The sequence below is a fragment of the Lepidochelys kempii genome, chromosome 9 (assembly GCF_965140265.1).
Source record: "Lepidochelys kempii isolate rLepKem1 chromosome 9, rLepKem1.hap2, whole genome shotgun sequence".
Lineage (NCBI taxonomy): Eukaryota > Metazoa > Chordata > Testudines > Cheloniidae > Lepidochelys > Lepidochelys kempii.
In genome coordinates this window covers 77009550-77029185 of record NC_133264.1, presented here as the reverse complement: position 1 = coordinate 77029185, position 19636 = coordinate 77009550, and the positions used below count along the sequence as shown (strand labels likewise).

The 19636-nt window shown below is 49.3% G+C and overlaps 1 protein-coding gene across 3 annotated transcripts; it reads left to right on the top strand.

Moving 5' to 3' along the window:
• Positions 1-84: 84 nt before the first annotated feature.
• Positions 85-19113, top strand: LOC140917676 (diacylglycerol O-acyltransferase 2-like). Of its 3 annotated transcripts, XM_073360969.1 has the most exons (9): positions 85-4358; positions 4803-5031; positions 7024-7152; positions 9607-9714; positions 11265-11335; positions 12607-12811; positions 14065-14239; positions 14761-14963; positions 16140-19113. In XM_073360969.1, exons 2-9 carry the CDS (start codon positions 4992-4994, stop codon positions 16292-16294), a joined length of 1086 nt encoding a protein of 361 aa, XP_073217070.1. In that variant the 5' UTR covers positions 85-4358; positions 4803-4991; the 3' UTR covers positions 16295-19113. The 3 variants fall into 3 exon arrangements, with proteins under 3 accessions (XP_073217070.1, XP_073217069.1, XP_073217071.1); XM_073360968.1 differs by having other exon boundaries at positions 85-5031; XM_073360970.1 differs by lacking the exon at positions 12607-12811 and having other exon boundaries at positions 85-5031; positions 9607-9724.
• The last annotated feature ends 523 nt before the right edge of the window (positions 19114-19636 follow it).

The following is a 19636-nucleotide window of genomic DNA, read 5'->3' as shown; positions in this document are numbered from 1 at the left end:
GTCTCTTGCTCTGGTCCCATCCTCTGCCCGTGTTTCTTTATCATGCTGGTGTGCCCTTCCAGGGCCCTGGACAGTGGCGGACAGGTGAACAGTATGGGAAGTGAGAGTTTAGACAACAATTTGTAGGGGCAAGTGATCAGTTGAGGCTCTGAAGCAGGAGTTCACAAACATATGATTCATCTTTTGTAAAGGGCTATAGTTACAAAGAGGGCCTCCTGTGCAACCAGCAGGTGATGGCACTGCTTCCAGTGTCCAACATCTTTATTCTTCCCCAGGTGGCTAACAGAAATGCTGTCTTTCTGTGTAATACAGGCAAGATGTCTCAAGGACACTGGCTTTAAATGATGGTAATAGACTCAATACAACTGCCACAGTAGGGATTTCAGCCTCCAGCACTGCCGCAGACTCCATTTAAATTTAAAATGGAGACTTTGTGTGGCTATAACACTTCTCTAGAGAATACAAAGAGCTGCTTGTGTCTTGTGACCCACTTCTGACCAATAACTGAAATAAAGGTAAATATCAAGGAGAGACCAGAACTACTTACGGGGCTACCAGAACTAAGAAATGAGGTGATATTAAAGGGAAATTCTAGGCAGTTCATCAAGACAAGCTGTGTGGTGGAGGCCTCCTTGTTTGGATTGTTTAAAGCTAGTTTAGACGGAATACTTAATGTGGGGGGGAGGGAAGCTGTAGGGAATAATAATCCTGTATTGGCTGGGAAGAGGGGATAGGCTAGGTAACAGAACTGCTGTGTCACATTTGGCATAGAGTTGCAACTGCAATAGTGGCTTTACTGAGTAGAGAATCTAAAAAGAGAAATTGCTTGCCAGCAGCTCTGCACTATACTGCCCCCTCCCCTTGCATGTTTGTCAGGGATCAGTAATGGTTTCTGAACCTGCTCTATAATTGTTCTGCTAATGAAAGCCTTGTTACAACTGTTTGACTTAACAATGTTGGCTAAACTTCTTGTTTGGGAACATGATCAGTCTGGGGTACAGAGCAGGCCATTAGATATTTGCCACTTCTGATTTCCGAGGTTCATCTTGGAATTTCCACCGACAGCCCAGTTAATCTTCTGTCTCTGTTTATCTTTTTGGGAATGAAGTCTGGTTTTTAGAAAGGCTTAGCGCTCATTCTTTATATCTAGTAGTTGGTACCAAAAGTAGCTAGAGTTCTGGTCCTGCTTGGCAGAGTCCTGGGTAGAGAGAGGCTCAGTACTGGGTTCTGAAATTCACTCTAATTTACAAAAGCAGATTTTTTAGGAGGGGAGATTGTGCATACCTGCAACTTCCTCCATGCTGCTGTTGTCAATGTGGTCAGTGCTGCAATACAGGAGGCTCTGTACTGTTTTGGCTGACCTAAAAACTCAGAATGGGCTCCTGAGAACTAATTTTAATGAGAAAGTAACCCTGTGCATGGACAAACCTAGTTTGCCAGAGTTGCACATCTGTGTCTTGAAGTCTCTGCTGCTTCAAGCATGTGGCCCATGCACACAATGAAATTCTTTTGGTCAGCAGTGTTTGTTGGGGCTGTGTCTGCACTCTAGGTGTCCTCCAGCACCAGGGCATAAAGGATGGAGGAAGCCCAATTGTTCCTTAATTCTTTCTTGCTGCAGGAAGATGGAAGCCTTGCAGTGTTTGCTTCTCTGTGGCTCTATTGTAGTTAGTGTTATTTTAGTTGGGTTTAGAAAAAAGGGGTTGTACCCATGTTATCGGTACTAATTAGGCCTTTGGTCACTGAAACTAAGGTATCGCATACAGCAGTTGAGACACTGAAACTATCTACTTCCCCTACCCTAGGCAGAAGGGATGCTGGAGTGTCCCAGAGTACACCAGAAAGGGTAGCCTCACCATCTTCCCCATCAGGACACAGTAGAGTCTTATCTCCTGCTCATCTCCCATCCCCTCTATTGGGTCTTTCCCTGACTTTCCAGTGTGGAGCTGAGACTGCTCTTAAAACAGGAGATGGCATGGATCTCACAGGGAGCAAGTTCCTGACACCTTCCTCTGTGTCCATCAATCCAATATCCATATGCTTGAGTCATGGCCCTGGGGTAGGCAGCCACATCACTGCAAGCCAACATCCTTTTACCCTCTTTTAGGGTTAAATCCTCTTATCCTAAGAGGCAGTGTGGATCTTCCCAACGAGGTCAGTTAGTGCAACCATAGCTCCTAGAGAGACAGGAGAAACAATTGATCCTACTGGCAATTTTGATGAAGCAGTCAATCTCTCTATGCCAGTGGTTTTCAACCTTTTTTCATTTACGGACCCCCACAAAAGTTTGAATGGAGGTGCGGACACCTTTGGAAATCTTAGACATAGTCTGTGAACCCCCCCCAGGGGTCAACGGACCACTGGTTGAAAACCACTGCTCTATGTCTTGTCCAGTGCATGACTTCAGCGCATTCCAAGACCTGAAATGTATGGCCAAGACCCTTAACGTGCCCCTGGAAGAGAAGTCACACAAGCTGCTAGATATTCTGCACCCTTCTATACCTGATAGATTCATTATGTCTATTAACAAGGGATTGTTAGAGCCTGCAAAGGACAAGAGTGGGCTCCATGTGGACACATACTTGGAGAGAACAGTTACTTTCCTTACAGCAATGGTGGTTCTTCAGCATGGGTTGTCCACATGGATTCCACAACCATTTTTGCTTCTGCTAAGGAGTGCTACACTTCTTCTATCCTGTATTGGCAAAGGAGCTGAGGGGTGTTGGGCAAGCTTCACTCTTTATGCCCTCAGTGTGGGATAAGGGCATCCAAGGCCCAGGAGTTGCCCCAGTGGCTGCTGCTGGCCAAAAGAACCTGATCTCACATGTAAGGGGAGCATTTGCATCAAGAGAAGGAGCCATATAGGCAAAACTTCTCAAAGAACCACAGTTACCGTAAGGTAAGTAAGTGTTCTTTTTGACTGACTCTCAAACTAGAACACAAAACTCTGACCCAGTTGTTTAGGGTAGAGCAGCCTAGCATGTGCAATGAAAAAACAAGTTTAAATCTTCACAATGCATGGTGTTGACTTGGTGGAAGATGCCAATTTGTTAAATCTCATCTATAATTACCAGATTAGATGTAATTTTGAGAAGAGAATCAAAATGTAATACCTTTTCCCAACTTCTCGAGAGCCGTGCTAGGAGCCAGTCTACGCTGGAGGTTCATCTGTATGTACAACCTAGTCCAAGGGAAGCACCAGGCTGCAATAGCTGTGAGGCTAACCTCTTGTATTTAGAGGTGGAGACCAATCAGTCTGTAGTGAATATACACTAGTGACCTATAAAAATCTAGAAGTCTTACAGATTCTCAAATCCAAACTAGCCTGTAGCAAACAGATGGTAAAAAGTAACCTAGTGCTAGCTTTCTTCAGAACTATAGATACAAATTCCAAGCAATCAGTAGCAAATGTACAGCATGCATACTTTCTCCTTGGTTTGTCAAGTTTCTCTCAACCACCTTTCACACAACAGTCTAAAATTCCTCCTTAATTACCCTCTTTTCAGTTTTTTTTTAAACCCAAATATAACTTCTCACACGAGCTGTGGGTTTGGTGCTAGAGCTGCCTCTTTTGGCAGTAGGTGTTCATGTGCAAAGGCTTGTATTTTTATCAGTGCTTGGGAATGACAGAAATATTTTCTGTTTCTATTGGTGAATGTAGCTTTTAGCAGCAGTAATGGTTAAAGTGGCATCCAGTCTTCTGAAGTTAGAATTTGCCAGTTTAGAAGATATTTTGCCCTTTTTAAACAACAAACATGAAACTTCTCTTCTTCAAGACTGGGTACTGAAATTCACTCTAATTTACAAAAGCAGATTTTTTAGGAGGGAGAGTTCTACATACCTGCAACTTCCTCCATGCTGCTGTTGTCAATGTGATCAGTGCTGCACCTGTGAAAACTGTGGAAAAGTGTAAGGCAGAAGAGGAAAAATAAGTGTCCAGCTAGGTACTCAGATCACCTAAACAGTTTGAACCAGCAATAGGTGAATACCTAGCAGAGCACAGCGGAGAGCCAGAACATCCAGTGGCAACCTCATGCAGTGCCTGACCCAGAACATCCTGCCCCAACTCTGTAGCACTTAACATAGCGTTGCCTGGAACCTCCTTCAATAACTATATACAATATCTAGGAATCCACTCCAGCACCCAGAAGACCGTAGAAAGATTCCTGTTGATTTCAACGGGAGTTGGATCAATCCTAGGATACCACAGCCCAAAATTCTGATTCTGGCTTCAGCTTCTGTCGTCTTTCTGATTCTGTGGTTCTGGTGTGGTTTCCAGTAAGCCTTGGCAGAGATGGGTGACAGGAAAAGCATTCAGAGTCTCACGGATGCCTCGGACAAGGAATCAGATCTTCTACAAGGTATAATCTCTGCTACAGTGAGCAGGAAGGATCCTTTTCACCTGTGAAGCCTTGGTCAATTTGCCAGGTGCATTGTAGGAGAAGGGAGTGAGGCAGTTCTTGAATATACTGGGTATTGGCTATTGGGTTTAATGGTCTGAGCCAGTGAGGCAAATGCTACATTTCTGTAACATATGGTGATTTGAGTTTGACTTTTTCTTATTTTCAACTTGCCTTTAATTAGAATCCCAGCACTAACGCCTGGGCAGTAGTTTGTGACATGCCCAGGAAAGTACCATTCCATGCAGGGGGGAAGACAGACTTAGGCAAGTGTCTTCTGATGAAAATATCCAGCATTGTGTACATTTGTGTAAGTGGGTGAAGGGTGCAGGATCCTTTATGGAAACAGCCTCCTGGGACCTTCTGCTAACTCCCTTTTTTTTTTTTTTTTTCTTAATACCACAGGGTTTTCTTCTTGCTTTTTCAAATGAAGGGCAGGGTTTGTCCACCACCCCTCTGGGGCGGGCAGTTTACCTTGGACCAGACAGTGGAGCTTCAAAGCAGTTGGACACACAGTCAGTTTCACAGGTTCAGATTTGCAAACCTGCCTTTTAACCTGCGGATCCAAAGTCCGGAAAAGAACTTGTCACCAACATGAAAACAATTATTGCAGCCTATTCCCAAAATCGTAGTGGTAAGAAAATCGCAAAGCGTATTTGAAGTTATTTATAATGCTCTAGACTTGCCAGTTTCTAGTCAATTGATTAGTATTTGTTGTTATACATTTGTTTTAGGCTGCTTTATAAAAGGGGAAAGGTTTTTTATAAACATTGTGTAACAGCAGCAGGGCTCAATCTCCCAAATTACTCTGCAGGAATGATTCTCTGAAGTTGACAATGCAAAGGAGCATCAGGTAGTTCACCAAAATAGGGGGCTGCAAAGGGTGGCAAATTCTCCCTGCCTGAGATCTCTGAATTAGCAGTAGTCGAAATCAAAGGAAAGCATCTAGCAACTCTTACTCAGGAAAGATTCCCACAGATTTTAACAGGAGTGAGAGCTAAGTAAATCTGAGTAAAGTGTGTTGGATTTGGCCCTCTGTCAACTAAAGGGCAGAACTGGGTGGTATGAGATTTCTGGGAGCTGGTGTATCTGTCTGGCATGTATCAGGGATGAGTGATGGATTTGGTAGAACTTGGTAAACTGCTCAGGGGAAGAAAACAAATGCACTCAAACCCAATGAGAGCTCCTGCATTCATTTAATTTCCACTGCCCTGTCCATGATCTGGATTTGCCTCTGGAGGGGATGAACCCCAAAGCTGGGTGAGTCAGACACACATCTGGATTTGGTGGCTTTTCTGTGACCTCCTGTTCCTGTCATTCCTCTGATCCTGCACAGCAATGTATGCCGGGGGCTCTCTTTTCTAGCTATGTAGATATATGTCTTAGGGGGCTCTTAAAATTAGAGCACCTCCCAAACTTATTTTCCCAGCCACGGAAAGGCCAGCTGTGGCTCTGTGCAACTCTTTTGAGTGCCCTGTGAGCCAGTTGCCTTGTAGTCAGGCCTTGGTGGGACAGGCCATTTGGCACATGGAGGCTCTCGCAGCTCAGCCCAAATTTCTCTCTCAAGCACTGAGCCCTTCTGTGGCAAGGAGAGGATGGATGTGCACATGGAATTTGGAGTCCGACTCCAGTTCAGAAGGGAGGAGGGATCGAAAGCCCCTCATTGTGTTTGCTGAAACATAAGAGGGAGTTAATAGTTCACCAAGGTTAGCTGGGGGGAGGAGAAGTGAAGCAAGTTAGTGTTGTTGAACTCCCTCTTTCAGGAATCAAGGCCGGGGGCAGGGGCGAGGCCCCTTTATCAGTCATTGCAGGACAGAACAGTGAGCCTTGCACATCAAGACTCGTTTTTCACTAGTTCAGACACTCCTTCCTGCTGGGACGCTTTAGCTGGGTGCATACTTGCCCCCCACTTCCCATAGTTCCTAGCTCAGGCTTCCCCAGCACACATCTGTAGAAAGGATGGCTGCTGCCTTGGATGCAGCAGAGTGACCCCAACCTGGGGCAGAATCTGCCTTCCCTGGGAGTCTGGGCAGCTTTGAAACTTGAATGTTTTGTCAAACTCCTTCCCCATGAGGCTGAACAAGCCCAGGGAGCCACCTCCCCAGACTCTGGAGGAGGTTCCATTCCCCTCAGGAGCTTGGAATGGCCTAGGGTGGGCTTCATTCACCTAGCAGTGTTCGTCCCTCATCCCCATCTCAGCACACGAGCCCCGCTGGGCCTTGCCCTCTCTCCCACCTGCTTGTCTCTTTGCTCTGAGCTTCACATTCATCTTCCTCACCTGTTGTCAGCCTGGATTACTGGAGGCAGCCACTGAGGGATGGGCTCGGTGTGTGTGTGTGAGGGCCTGCAGGTGCACATGTATGGAGAGTGGGGTGAAGATGTGTGTTGGTGCGTGGAGTGGTTTGTGCATCTGTCTGTCAGTGCATGTGATAGGGGGACTATGTGTGCGTGTGTGTGCATGCATGTGAAGGTGTAGGTGTGCATGGGATTGTGCGTGCTTTTGAGTGCGGTGTGTTTTGGGGGGAGGGAAAGAAGAGGCTCAGCAGGTGAGTGCAGCATGACCAGTAGCAGGCTCAGGAAGCGATCGATCACACGTACAAACCAAATGTGTGTGTGTGTTTTGCAGGGAGCCGTGCCAACGTTCAGGCCGCCCTGCATACTTTGCTCACCGTGCCCTGGCCCTCGCAGCGGGAGTTCCGAACATGGATCCAGCTCCTCTCAGTCCTGCAGTGGATCCTCAGCTTCTTGCTGATGGGTGAGTAGACCCAGCTGGCAGGAGAGGGCGCTCCGTTCTCCATCTCTCTCACCAATCGGATTCTGCTGTGGAGTTGTTGAGATTCTGCGTTGGGGTCCATATGATTTGTTAGTCTCTATCCCTAGCACCATGGTTGATAATTTCACAAAAATTCAGGACATCGGAAAATCTAGCACTAAGGCCCAAGGGAATGACTAGGCTCCCTGGAGCCAGAACAGTAGCTTTCCCCAGGGAAAGGAGGGGTGCAAGAGATCTTTGCTGGTCAGTGGGAGAAGGATTTTCAGATGAGACCTCAGAAAAATACCCCATGACACTTTTCGTAAGAGCAGAGGTCTATGATCCTGAGCCAACGTCTCTTTCTCCTCATGGCTGTGCAACGTGGTGTGCCCCCTTGGGCTGTCTGCTTCTCTCCTCGCCTTCTGGAGCTCTGTTTAGAGCTTGCTGAAGGACAATGTGCTTTGGGGTAAAGGCCCCTGTATAGGTGTGGGTTAGCTGCATTCAAATTAGGCCTGGCACCACTCCAACTTCTCAGGGGTTGAGGGACACAAAGGGCCTGCTTTTTTTTTTAAAAACTGCTGAGCACCCAAAATGCGAGTTAATGTGGGGTGCTGAGGCACCTCTGAAAACAAAGGCCCAGAATGTTTACCCTCTCCTGCTGTGCACCCGCCCCTCAGAAAAAGCTTAGATTGTGGATTGCAGGTGGGGGCGGGAGGGGGGCAGAGACTGTCTCCGTATATGTTTTGTACAGTGCTTAGCAGGACAAGGTCATGATCCTGACTGGGGCCTCCGAGCACAGCCACAGTTGAAATAGCTCAAAATCCCAAGCAGGAATTCAGATCCTCCAACTTGCCTCCCACTTACAAAGGGGATGGGAGGCGCCTTGGCTCGCTTACAGATACACCCCCAGCTGCACTCTGTGACAGGAGACTTCCTGTTAGCTTAATTATTTTATTCTGCGGAATTCTGTTTTGGGACTGTGACTTGCAAATCAGATCAAGTTAGTGCTTGTTACAGAATAATCGATTTAAAAGTGAATGGAGGGTTAGTGGTAAATGACTTCAGCTTTTCAGGAGACTGAATTTGTTGTTGAGACAAAAGAGACTTGTGACATTGTTATCTAAAGTCCTAAGCTGTAAACTGCTGGGGGCAGGGACCATCTTTTTGGTCTGTTTGTACAGTGCCTTGCACATTGGGGCCCCAAGGTGCTACTGCAATAGAAATTATTATAATATACACCTGAATGAGCTCTACAAATATGGGATTAGCTTTCCACCATTAGACTCAGTGGTAGCTAGGCTGCATTTTGAGACCTCTGGCGGTTCTGCATGTGGCACAGTAGAGCAAAACAAGGCACAGTCCCAGCACGTGTGGTTACTGCAGTCAAAGCCTCTCATGATCTTTCCCCGGCTGCTCCATGTGCTGGAAGTGGGCTGTCGTTTGAGTACACTATATACGTGGGGGGGTCAGAGGGGCTCGGAGTCAGCAGGCTTTCTCATATCTGACAGGTTTCAGAGTAACAGCCATGTTAGTCTGTATCCGCAAAAAGAAAAGGAGGACTTGTAGCACCTTAGAGACTAACCAATTTATTTGAGCATAAGCTTTCGTGAGCTACAGCTCACTTCATCGGATGCATGCAGGGGAAAATACAGCAAGAGTAGCTCACCTTACCTGATCACTCTTGTTACAGTCTGGATGGTAACACCCATTGTTTCATGTTCTCTATGTATATAAATCTCCCCACTGTATTTTCCACTGAATGCATCCGATGAAGTGAGCTGTAGCTCACGAAAGCTTAGGCTCAAATAAATTTGTTAGTCTCTAAGGTGCTACAAGTCCTCCTTTTCTTTTCTCATATCTGAAGCTGTTTGGCCAGATGTAGCAGGCTGTACCTATATTAGGAAAATTGGAGCCTGTAGTTCTCCATCAGAGTGGCTTCAGCATAGACCAGGCTCTTGAGGTTTTACTACTGTGCTGCCTAGGCAGGCTGTACGGTTAAAGATGACCATGGTAAAAAGGCCTGAATCTTGTCTACGACACAGCCTCTTTCCAGGGAGCACCACAGCTAATGAATTAGGGCCCCAAATTTTGCTAGTGCAGCAAAGCCAGTCTGGCTGTTGTTCTGCCCTTACAGATTCAGCATGGAGACTTAATGGATCTGGATTGGTTGGTCAGTGCTGAAACACAGCCAGTCAGAACACACAGCAAATAAGCAGGCATTTTGGCCTACGGCCAAGTGCTGGGAATCAGATATTTTCTGGGGTGGGTGGGAAGGTCTGCCCAGTTTTGAATTGGCCCAAAGAGGATGGGATTCAGTGTGGGCACTCATCTCATCACACATTAGAACTGGAGCATTATGGGGTGCTGCTGTGAAAACTCAATCCCTAGAGACCAGGAACTGATGGGCGTATTTCCACACAGGGACAGGTGAGCTAACCTCTTGCTTGATACCCTCAGGAATCGTCTTCCTGTTTCTCCTCATCTATTTGGTTTTCACCAGCTTCTGGCCAGTTTCTGCTCTATATCTTGCCTGGGTAATCTTTGACTGGGACGCACCGGAGCAAGGTATGGGAAGGTACAGCCTAATTTACTGTGTATATGTATGCATAGGAGCGCAGAGGGGAGACAGACTTGCTGGAGGATTCAGATGTCTGTCCAACCCCTTGCATGTGTGTCCTTGTCTCTGAGAGTATGATCTGTATATGTAGGTCTCCAGGCCCAGGTATTTTCTAAATCACACTCACACTAAAGGCATTTCCCCATGAACAAGGGAAATAGGTCCAGAGACACACACAGGGAGTAAACCGTAAAGTTTACAGCGGATTGTGCAAAGATCTTTGTGTGCTCTTTGCCTTTTTTTCCTTCTCCTCTTCCAAGATTTGCCTGCTTATTTAATGATCTTTAGTGGCTGGCCCTTCCACAACATCTGCTCAGTGTCATGGGTGGTTAAAATGTGACTCTGATAGCACCCAGGCCAGAACGCGGTTTAATTTCATTCTGTTTCTCTGTATTGTAACACCTAGCAACTTTTACAGCAGCAGCAGGGATAGTCCAGAAGCACAGACTCCTGCCATCTGAGATTAAGGAGACCCTCTTTTATCTGTTAGCAATACAGGACCTATGACATAGTTCCGGGCAGTTGTGATTCCTTCTAGTAGGGCACAAATATGCACAGAGAATCATTACATCAGCTGGGGCATAAGCAGCCCGAGAAGGTAAGATTCCCAGAAGAGCCAGCATCCCATTTTCCTCTTCATTTCTCTGGCCTAGTGACAAAGACAAACTACAGAGGTGCAGGGATTCTCCAAAAGAGTCAATCTTTCCAGCAATCCCAAGCATGGCTGTGATGGGTGGTTGCTGTGTGAGGTCTCCTTGGGGACTGCGTTCCAAAGTTGCAGCAGTTTGTGGTGGTCCCTTGTCATTGTGGCACAGCTATTTTTGCAAAATATCAGAGGGGAAAGCCAGTTAGTAGTGGGAACTTCTGCAAAGGAACAAGCCTGCTGTAAGACACTAGAGGGCAGCAGCCCATAACATACCCAGGAGATACTGGCCCTGTGAGAGGATCGTCCTAGAGCTGGCTTTTCATGGGAACTTCCAAGGTTTCAAAAGCTGTTTTGTTCCACGCTGCAATAAAACGATCTTTTGGACAACTGGTCTAAAACTGAATTGTGCCAAAATGTCTCTTTTCACATCAGAACACACGTGTCCATCCTAGTGAATAAGGCGCTGGCCTGCGGTGTGGGAGACCCAGGTTCTAATCCTTGCTCTGTGCCTGATTCAGAGCACAGTTTTTCATCCCAGATCACTCTGAATCAGACAGAGCAGGGTCTTGAGCCTGGGTCTCCCACATCCCAGGGCAGTGCCCTGGCCATCAGGCTACCCAGTACAATTTCTCCTCCCTCCCCCCATCTTTCCAACTAAAACTGCACATCTCTGCAAACTGTTACAGCAAAAAAATCATGTAGTCACCAATGTTCTGACTAGCTCTGGTCTGCTGGGAGGCAAGAGCTAAAAGGAAGAGGAACTGACCAAATTCCCAATGAGAGTGGAGTCTGTCCTCAGTGTCTGTGTGAGCTCCTTGCCCCCATGCCTACTCACTCTTGTGTGGTTTGCAGGTGGGAGGAGGTCAGCGTGGGTGCGAAACTGGCCTGTCTGGAAGCATTTCCGAGATTACTTCCCTATTCAGGTAAGTCGTGCTGGGCAGGTGTGCCAGGCCCTTGCTATCCATACAGTATGTGCTGAGTGCTGTACTGTAGAATTTCAACTTCCTGCAAACCTCTGGACAAGCTCTTAAGTCCCTCAGGCATCTCTGTTGGGCCCCTTGCCTGAATAGATCTCTCATGTCTCTCTGTATAAATACGCCCATCCTGCAACCTGGCTGCTGGCAGCTTCATGGGTGCCCAGTACGTCCACCTGCCCCTGAAATTGCACATGCATTTTTCTGTATATGCCAGGCCAGACCCTGCATGGAGCTCCTAGTAAAGCCAATAGAAATTTGTTTTAAAAATTGATGGTTGAATTAATGTGACCTGCTGCTGCTCCCCTAGTGGACATTTGAGACAACAGCCACCTTACTCTTCACAGAATCCTTAGGATCACATCTGGTGCAGATGCTTCTGCCCAAATCAAATCCCGGGCCCCACAAAATTCAGCAATTCAATAGCTGTTCAGCACATGTATTTATTTTGGGTGAGGGAGTAAACTACTGAGCACAGCTCAGCTCAGGAATGAAAGAAAAGGCTGCCATGTGAGGAGAGATTAATAAGATGGACTTTTCAGCTTGGAAAAGAGATGACTAAGGGGGGATATGATAGAGGTCTATAAAATCATGGCTGGTGTAGAGAGAGTAAATAAGGCAGTGTTGTTTACTCCTTCCCATAACACAAGAACTAGGGGTCACCAAATGAAATTAATAGGCAGCAGGTTTAAAACAAACAAAAGGAAGTATTTTTTCACACTATGCTCAGTCAACCTGTGGAACTCCTTGCCTGGGGATGTTGTGAAGGCCAAGATTATAACAGTGTTCAAAAAAGAACTAGATAAATTCACAGAGGATAGGTCCATCAATAGCTATTAGTCAGGATGGGCAGGGATGGTGTCCCTAGCCTCTGTTTGCCAGACGCTGGGAATGGGCAACGGGATGGATCGATTGATGATTACCTGTTCTGTTCATTCCCTCTGGGGTATCTGGCATTGGCCACTGTTGGAAGACAGGATACTGGGCTGGACGGACCTTTGGTCTGACCCAGTATGGCCGCTCTTATGTTCTTATATGCTGATTTGTCCATCTGTTTGTGGATGAGTGTGTGTACCAGGTGGGGATTGCCATGCGGGTATTTATCCAGCAGTGCCTACCTGCAGTCACGCATAGAGACCTGTGACCCAACTAGGATCCTCCTTCCCTCTTCCCCCACCAGTCCCTGCCCTCCCCATTGATTATGCATCTTCTCCCTCTAGTTGGTAAAGACTCACAGCCTCCTCCCCAGTCACAATTATATAATTGGTGCACACCCCCATGGGATCCTCTGCGTTGGGGCCTTCTGCAACTTCATCACTGAGTCCACTGGCTTCTCTGAGAAGTTCCCCGGCATCAGACCCTTCCTGGCCACACTGGCTGGCAACTTCCGGCTACCTGTCTTCAGGGAGTACCTGATGAGTGGGGGTGAGCATGCTCAGGGAGTGTCCCTCACAAAGGTCCAAAAATCACACCAGAAGTCTTGCAGATGTGGCTAGTACAAGAGATGTAGGAGATCTGGAAAACAGCCAGCTCCTCTCTTCTTCTTTCCATCAATGATCATCTGAGTCCCTTCCCTCTACAGCGTCTGGCCAAAGCCCCTTTCAAACCCTCTGGATACTGAATCCGCTGCTGGCAACACCATTCTATTCTCATGTGCTTCTGTTCTTTTTTTCCCAAGACTAAAGCAAATTTTAGTACTTGCCAAAATGTCAGCTTGACATTGCTACCTTGGCCAGGCTTAGTGCTGTCAGCGGCTCGCTGAGGTTCTCCCGCAATGCTCTGCTACTGCTCTTCCATCCTGCCCCACACCCAGCGCTACTCCAGCCTGCCCCCTCCTGCTCTGCCCCTGTTCCTCAGCCTGGGTTGAGTGATGGAATTCCATGCTGCAGCCAGGCCCTAGAGAAGGAAAGATGGGGGAACGCCTCAGAGCTCAAGTTTTTCGTAGACTACATAGGTTTTCCCTAGGGATTGTTCCTTGCACCATCCCCTGAGAAAGCTCAAAGACCTGAGCAGCTGTCATTTTTCATGGAGCCCAGACGTGAAGTTTGCCCTGCTCTGTCCTCCCCCTCCCTGAGTGCCAGTTCCCAGGCTCAGTCACTGAAAATGGCACCATAATGGCATCCCCTGGGAAACTGCATTCTGTCTGGCACAGCTGCTACTTCCTGCTGCCTCCCCGGGCTGCTGGCTAACGTGGGCATTCAGAAGCCATGTGTAGCCCAGTGGGTGTCCCATTTTGGCCTCAGTTCTGCTGATCCCCATAGCCTATTGCATCCTCCAGAGCAAGAGACCCCATGGCTCCTGTGTGGACACAAGGTGTCGCCCTTATTCCACGTTTTGGGCTCCTGGGCAGGGACATAGATCTGCCTACAGCACATGGCTCTGGGCAGGGCTCAGTGCTCCTAACTCTGCTGGGAGGAAGGAAAGAGAATAGCTTCCCCACGCCTTTTGCATGCCTGAGTGATGGGCACCTGATCATCCACCTGCCCTCACTTGTTGGGATGTTCTCCTCAAATCCTAACTGTAGGCAGGTTTTCAAGCCCCCTGAACTCATTCAGAGACTGGGGCCAAGGGTCTGTCCCCCAAGTCAGCTGGTGAGTCAAGGGGTTCTCAGTCAGGTGGGGCAAGAGCTGGTTTCCATTGCAGTTCTCCTCACGCCCCCTTGGTGCTCTGCTCTTTAGGCCTGTGCCCTGTGACACGTCAGGCAATAGGGTACCTGCTCTCTCAGAATGGCAGTGGCAACGCTGTGGCTGTCGTGATTGGAGGTGCAGCCGAGTCACTGTCTTGCCAGCCAGGAATCACAACATTAATCCTCAAAAACCGCAAAGGCTTTGTTCGGATGGCGCTGCAGCATGGGTGAGTATTGTCAACCAGACGCTGTCCGGAGAGACCTCCAGCTCCTCTGGTAGCACCTCCAGGAAACTGGCCTGGGGCCAGCCACCCCCCAGGACCTGCCAAGCCAGCCACATGACCAGGAAACAGGGCCTGGCACCTCTTCCCTGCTTGGGATTGCCCCAGGCAACCCATCCCTGGCCTACCTTTCAGTAGGACCCAGGAGATAGGATAGTGAGTGTGTCTCAGCTGCTACTTACTGTGGCTCCCAAGGGAGGCTGGTTCTGTATGAGCAAGTTTGTAGCCGGGCCCCATGGTGCTGAAGTGCAGTAGCAAGCATAGATGCTGGAACTAGTGGTCCTGGGGTCGCAGCCACACCCCCTGGGTTGAAGTGGGTTCCATTATATTCAGGGTTTACAATTTGGTTCAGTGGTGCTCAGCACCCCCACTAGACAAATTGTTCTTCACCCCTGGTAGTGAGTGCTACCCTGGGTGGGGGGGTGCTGGCTGCAAGGGCACTCATGTTACAATGCTTTCTCCCCCAGGGCACACCTGGTTCCTGCCTTCTCCTTTGGTGAGAATGACCTCTTCCGGCAGGTGGTTTTTGAAGAGGGCAGCTGGATGAGGGGCATTCAGAAGAGGTTCCAGAAGCTGGTGGGCTTTGCTCCCTGTGTCTTCTACGGACGGGGTTTAACCTCTATCCATTCCCGAGGCTTCCTGCCCTACCCGAAGCCTATCACCACTGTCAGTAAGTATCCCCTTACTCTTCTCCTGTGGCTTTAGCTGCCCAAAAGCCCTGTCACTGGGGGTTGAGTCCTGGTTGTCTCAGCCAGCATTTCTCAAATGCGGCCACCAGCGGCTTTTCTAGTTGTCACAGCCTCCTGGACTGTGATTTGGGGGAGAGAGGGCAGCAGTGGCCCCTCCCCCTCCCTGTTGCTCCTGGATGCACCACCTTGGTGTTGACTGCAAGCAGAGGTCGAGCCCTGCCTCCTCTGGAGACAGCTGGGACACAGCGCAGGAGGAGGAGGCAGCTGGTGAGTTCCCCACCTTTCCAGGGGTAGTGAGGCTCAGGCTTTGGGCTTCACCCCTAGGGTGGTGGGGCGGCAGGCTCTGGCCATTGGTCTTTGTCTTTGCACAGCGGGAGCCCAGGGCTGGAGCCCGAAGACCTCAGGCTCTGGGCATGGCACTTTGGCTCTGGCTACGAGGCATCAGGTTCTGTCTCCCCTGGCATCCCCACCCCAATCACCCCTGGCTCCTGCTGGCTCCCCCAACTTACTTACTCAGCCCCGGCTTAATTTGTCCCCACGTTTGTCGGGGCTGAGTAAGTATGCTGTGAAAAGTGATATTTATATGTTTTTTAATATCACTTTTAACAACAGAGTTATTAGCTAGCAATAAATAAATTACAATGATTTGAACTTGTATATTTCCATATTTATTTGTTTTTCCTAAAGCTAATTAAGTATTTTAGGAAAAAATTTGAGAGCCACCACGAGCAAGATTTTGTGGCCACACTCTGAAACCACCAAAAATTTATCCTGAGAACCCTTAGTCTAAGCTGACAAAGAGGGTTCCACTTGCCATTGAGTTTGTGGCAGGTGTGGAAGCCAAAAACTCATCATGATGTGAGGGGTGAAATCCAGCAATGGGAAGAGTGGGCCCAGGGGCTTGTGAACCTGCAGTGGGAGGGTGCTGTCCCAGGGCACAGTGTGTTCTCTTCCCTCCCTCTTTGCCTGTGGCCAGGCACTCTTGGTGTCTCTGTGGTACTACTGCCCATATGTAACAGTTCACTAGGAAGAAAGTTTGGCATTAGCATTCCAAGGCCCGGCTCATTACGAGGGGCAGGGAGTCCTCCCAGCTGCACCAGCTGGTTTATTCCAGGTGCTTAGGATTCACTCTCCCACCCCCTTTCTGGCTCTGGCAGTAGGAGAACCTGTGACGGTGCCCCGGATCAAGGAGCCGAGTCACGAGACGGTGGATCTGTACCATGCTATGTACATCCGCTCCCTGCTCAAACTCTTCAATGACCACAAAGCCAAGTATGGCCTGTCGGAGGCAGACGAGCTGAGGATCCTGTGAATGAGGCCAGAGACAAGCCCCGGGACTTTGGGCAGCCAAGCCCTAACTCTCAAGGGCTGCCTGCTCTTGGAGGTGGGAACGGCAGCTTATCTGGCAGGATGGGGACTCTCAGGGACATACTGTTCCGCTGCACCCCAACTACTGCTTGCCCTCTACCCCGGTGCCTTACTCACTTGTCCCCTTGCTGCTGCCCCAGCCTCTGCTTCTGTTCCCTCCAGAAGATGAATGAAGGAAGGAAGGAGCTCCCTGCTTGTTGTATCCCAGCGTTTCCTGTGTGCTTTCTGCTCGCTCCCATGGGCAATGCAGTGAGTTGGCTTCCTCAGCTCCCAAAGCCCCCTCAGGGAAGGGGAAGGGAGGAGCACAGGAAGGACAGGTGCTAGGGCTTGGAGGGGATGGGGAATGTGCACGTGAGCAGAGAGACATGGGGGAATGTGTGTGGGGACATTTCTCCTCTGCCCAGACCCCGCTCTCCTGGATGGAGATGAATAGTAGCTTTGTGCTGCTGCTAATGGAACAGAGGAATGCAACCCTGCAGGCTAAACTCTGCCTAGGGCTCCAGCTCCAACTAAGGAGGAGGGAGGGTGAGATGAATAGAATGGGGGAAAAGAGGAGAGGGGGAGAAAAATGGAGGGAAAGCCCTTGTTTGAAACGAATGTGAAAAACAGGGTTACCAAGGGGGCCTGCAGTGCCATGTAGGGTGTGTTGTGAGGGGCAGGGCTGGCTCTGAGGAGCTGGCTGCTGACTCAATTCCTTGCCTAAGGAAAGCTAGCCAGCTATAACTCCTTGTGGCCTTGTGTCTGTCCCTAGTGCCCATGTAGAATGGAGCCTCCTGGGAGGGTTTGTCCTTCCACCTCCATTTTGCTGGCTAAGCATGTAGCTTGAAAGCAGGCATGTCAGGCTGTTTATCCCAAGGGGACATGTCATCCCTGCACCAGGCTGGAGAGTTCTCCCTGTGGTGGTTAACATGGGCAGCTTTGCCTCAGCCTTAGAATCAGGGCAGGGACCGGGCTACCCTTCCCACAGTGAGGAGGGATGGACAGTCAGGGGTTCATGGGAAGCTTGGTGAGACTCTGGCCAGGACGTAGCCAGCATGCGCAAGATTTTCCCTTTGAATCTCCCCTTCCCAACACATCTTGTTCCCTGCCTTAGCTGTGGCCATCCCTTTGCTTTCCCCATGGCCCCTGTATGTGCCACCCACCACTTTCTTAGATCGTGGGTCCTAGCCCCACAATTCCTTGTCCCTGTCTGTGTGAGTTGGCAACCGGAAAGGCCAGTGCACCTGGAGCTCTATGTGGAGAGACACCAGGTCCCAGAAGAGCAATAGCAGAGTCCCTGGGGGGACTACACCTGGGAGATTGCAGTGATTTTTGGGCACTGTATGACCAGAAAGAGATTGATCCTAGGAAGGGGATCAGAATGGAGCAAGAAAAACTATCAGGAGCTGGAGGGAAAGCCTAGAGTGACAAAGCAGGGTGGGCCAAGTCTGCAAACCTCTGACAAGTGTGTCCCCCTAGGGAGGGCAAGAGGTTAGTTATGAGTAAAGGCAGGTGTAACTAGGAGGTTTGGAGGCAATTGAGGATGAGAAAATGCAGACTGTCTCTCCTGGATAACTTCCTGTCACTGAAATGTACTGAGCTTGAGTGTTGTCTCCTAAGGGAAGGGGTGGGTGCCCCAGGACATGGGGCATTTCAGGCTGGGTCTGACAAAACAGTAGGTCTGGACTGTGCTGTAGAGGCCAATCCTGCTTTGGCTCCAGGGCTGGATGGGGCAATCTAATGGGGCTTGTCCATCGCTCACCTCGATGATTCTGTGTTGAATACATTTGTATAAATATCATACTGACATGGACCACGTTGTGTGAGAAGGAGGCAATTCTGCAGGTGGGGAAGTGCCATGCGGTAGTCCATACACATACATACATACATGCCAAGAACATAACTATGCATGTGCCTGGACATCCCCTTCCATGCCCAGACATGCGCACAAACACACACTGCTCCTTACACATGTGAAGGTATATGTACACAGATACATATACCCCTCCATGCACAAGCGTAGAGCACACACTCCTAAGGGCTTTCAAACACGCCTCGTTGTTCTTTGGAGAAGGGAGGCCTCTACATGTTGTTCCAAGGATTCAATAGGACATCCCAAAGGACTGCACTAGCCATTCCCTGCTGAAGACCGTGCTCTTGAGCAGTGAACGTGGCTCCCCCTGCAGGCCCTTCCTGTGCTGGTTGAGGGGGCTGCTAGCCTGCTGCTCCCACTGTACAAATGACAAAGGGTCTGTCACAAGCCCCTGTGCATGGAGTAGCTTAAGGGGAAAAAGGAGGAGGAAGTCCTTAGCCATTGTCAAGCCCATGGGATGGCAGGGTTGCTCCTGTGGTCACAGCTTCTATTGTTGGACTCCTTTTCAATTGCCTGGGACCCTGTAATTCTGCTCTGAGCTACCTCAGTGGCTCTCAGCTGTGCTCTGCTGCTATGCCTGGAGGCCCAGAATGGGGGGGCTGTGACACCTTATGGGAGCACTGAGTGGAGGGTCCTGGCCTAGCTCTAGGCTCTTTGTGGTGAGAAGATTCTAAGGATGCCAGGGGAATGTAACTGGGTAGCTCCCCATAGCTGTGTGTAACTGGATAGCTTCTGCACCCAGCCCCTGGCGCTTAACTCAGGTCCCAGGGCTTACTGTGTTTTTTTTCCAAGCCCAGTGAGTAATGTCAGGCAGCTGGTACCAGTGTGGAGAAAGCCCAGCATTAAGGCTGGGATTAACCTCCCTGAGGAGCTCAACTCCATAGAACAAAAGCTGCTCGACTACTGCCATCACTTGTGAGCAAAGCCTCAGCCTGATGCCTGCTGGAACAGCTGCTGAGGGCCCCCGAATGGGAAATGTCTGAGGCCACCCGCACTGCAGTATCAGAGGCAAAGTAGTGCATGGATTAGCCCCGCTCGTGGGACATGCTGGTACTAAACCTGGAGGATGCAGATCAGGGGCACCGCACAGGCAGGTACTGCTTTCCATGGAGTCTATGAAGAAACAGGGCTGAAACCATGGTAATAATTTCCTCCATTTCCAAAGCTCCCAAAGCAATTTGCATGCCCACAGCCCCACTGAAATGCAGTCGCCTCTGAGGTGGAGACGACAGCACCTGGTGCAGAGCACCCTGCTAGGAAATTTGTTTCTGGCCTCAGAGTGTATTCAGGGGTAAAGGGCAGCTTCTGCACCTGACCCCCCAGCCTCTGCAAGCAAAGAAGGTAATGGCACAAGACCCCTCTGTTAGCTTAAAGCTTTCACTTCGCTGTAGGAAAAGCTGGTGATGGGGTAGTGCCTAGTGCTGGGCCCAGGCC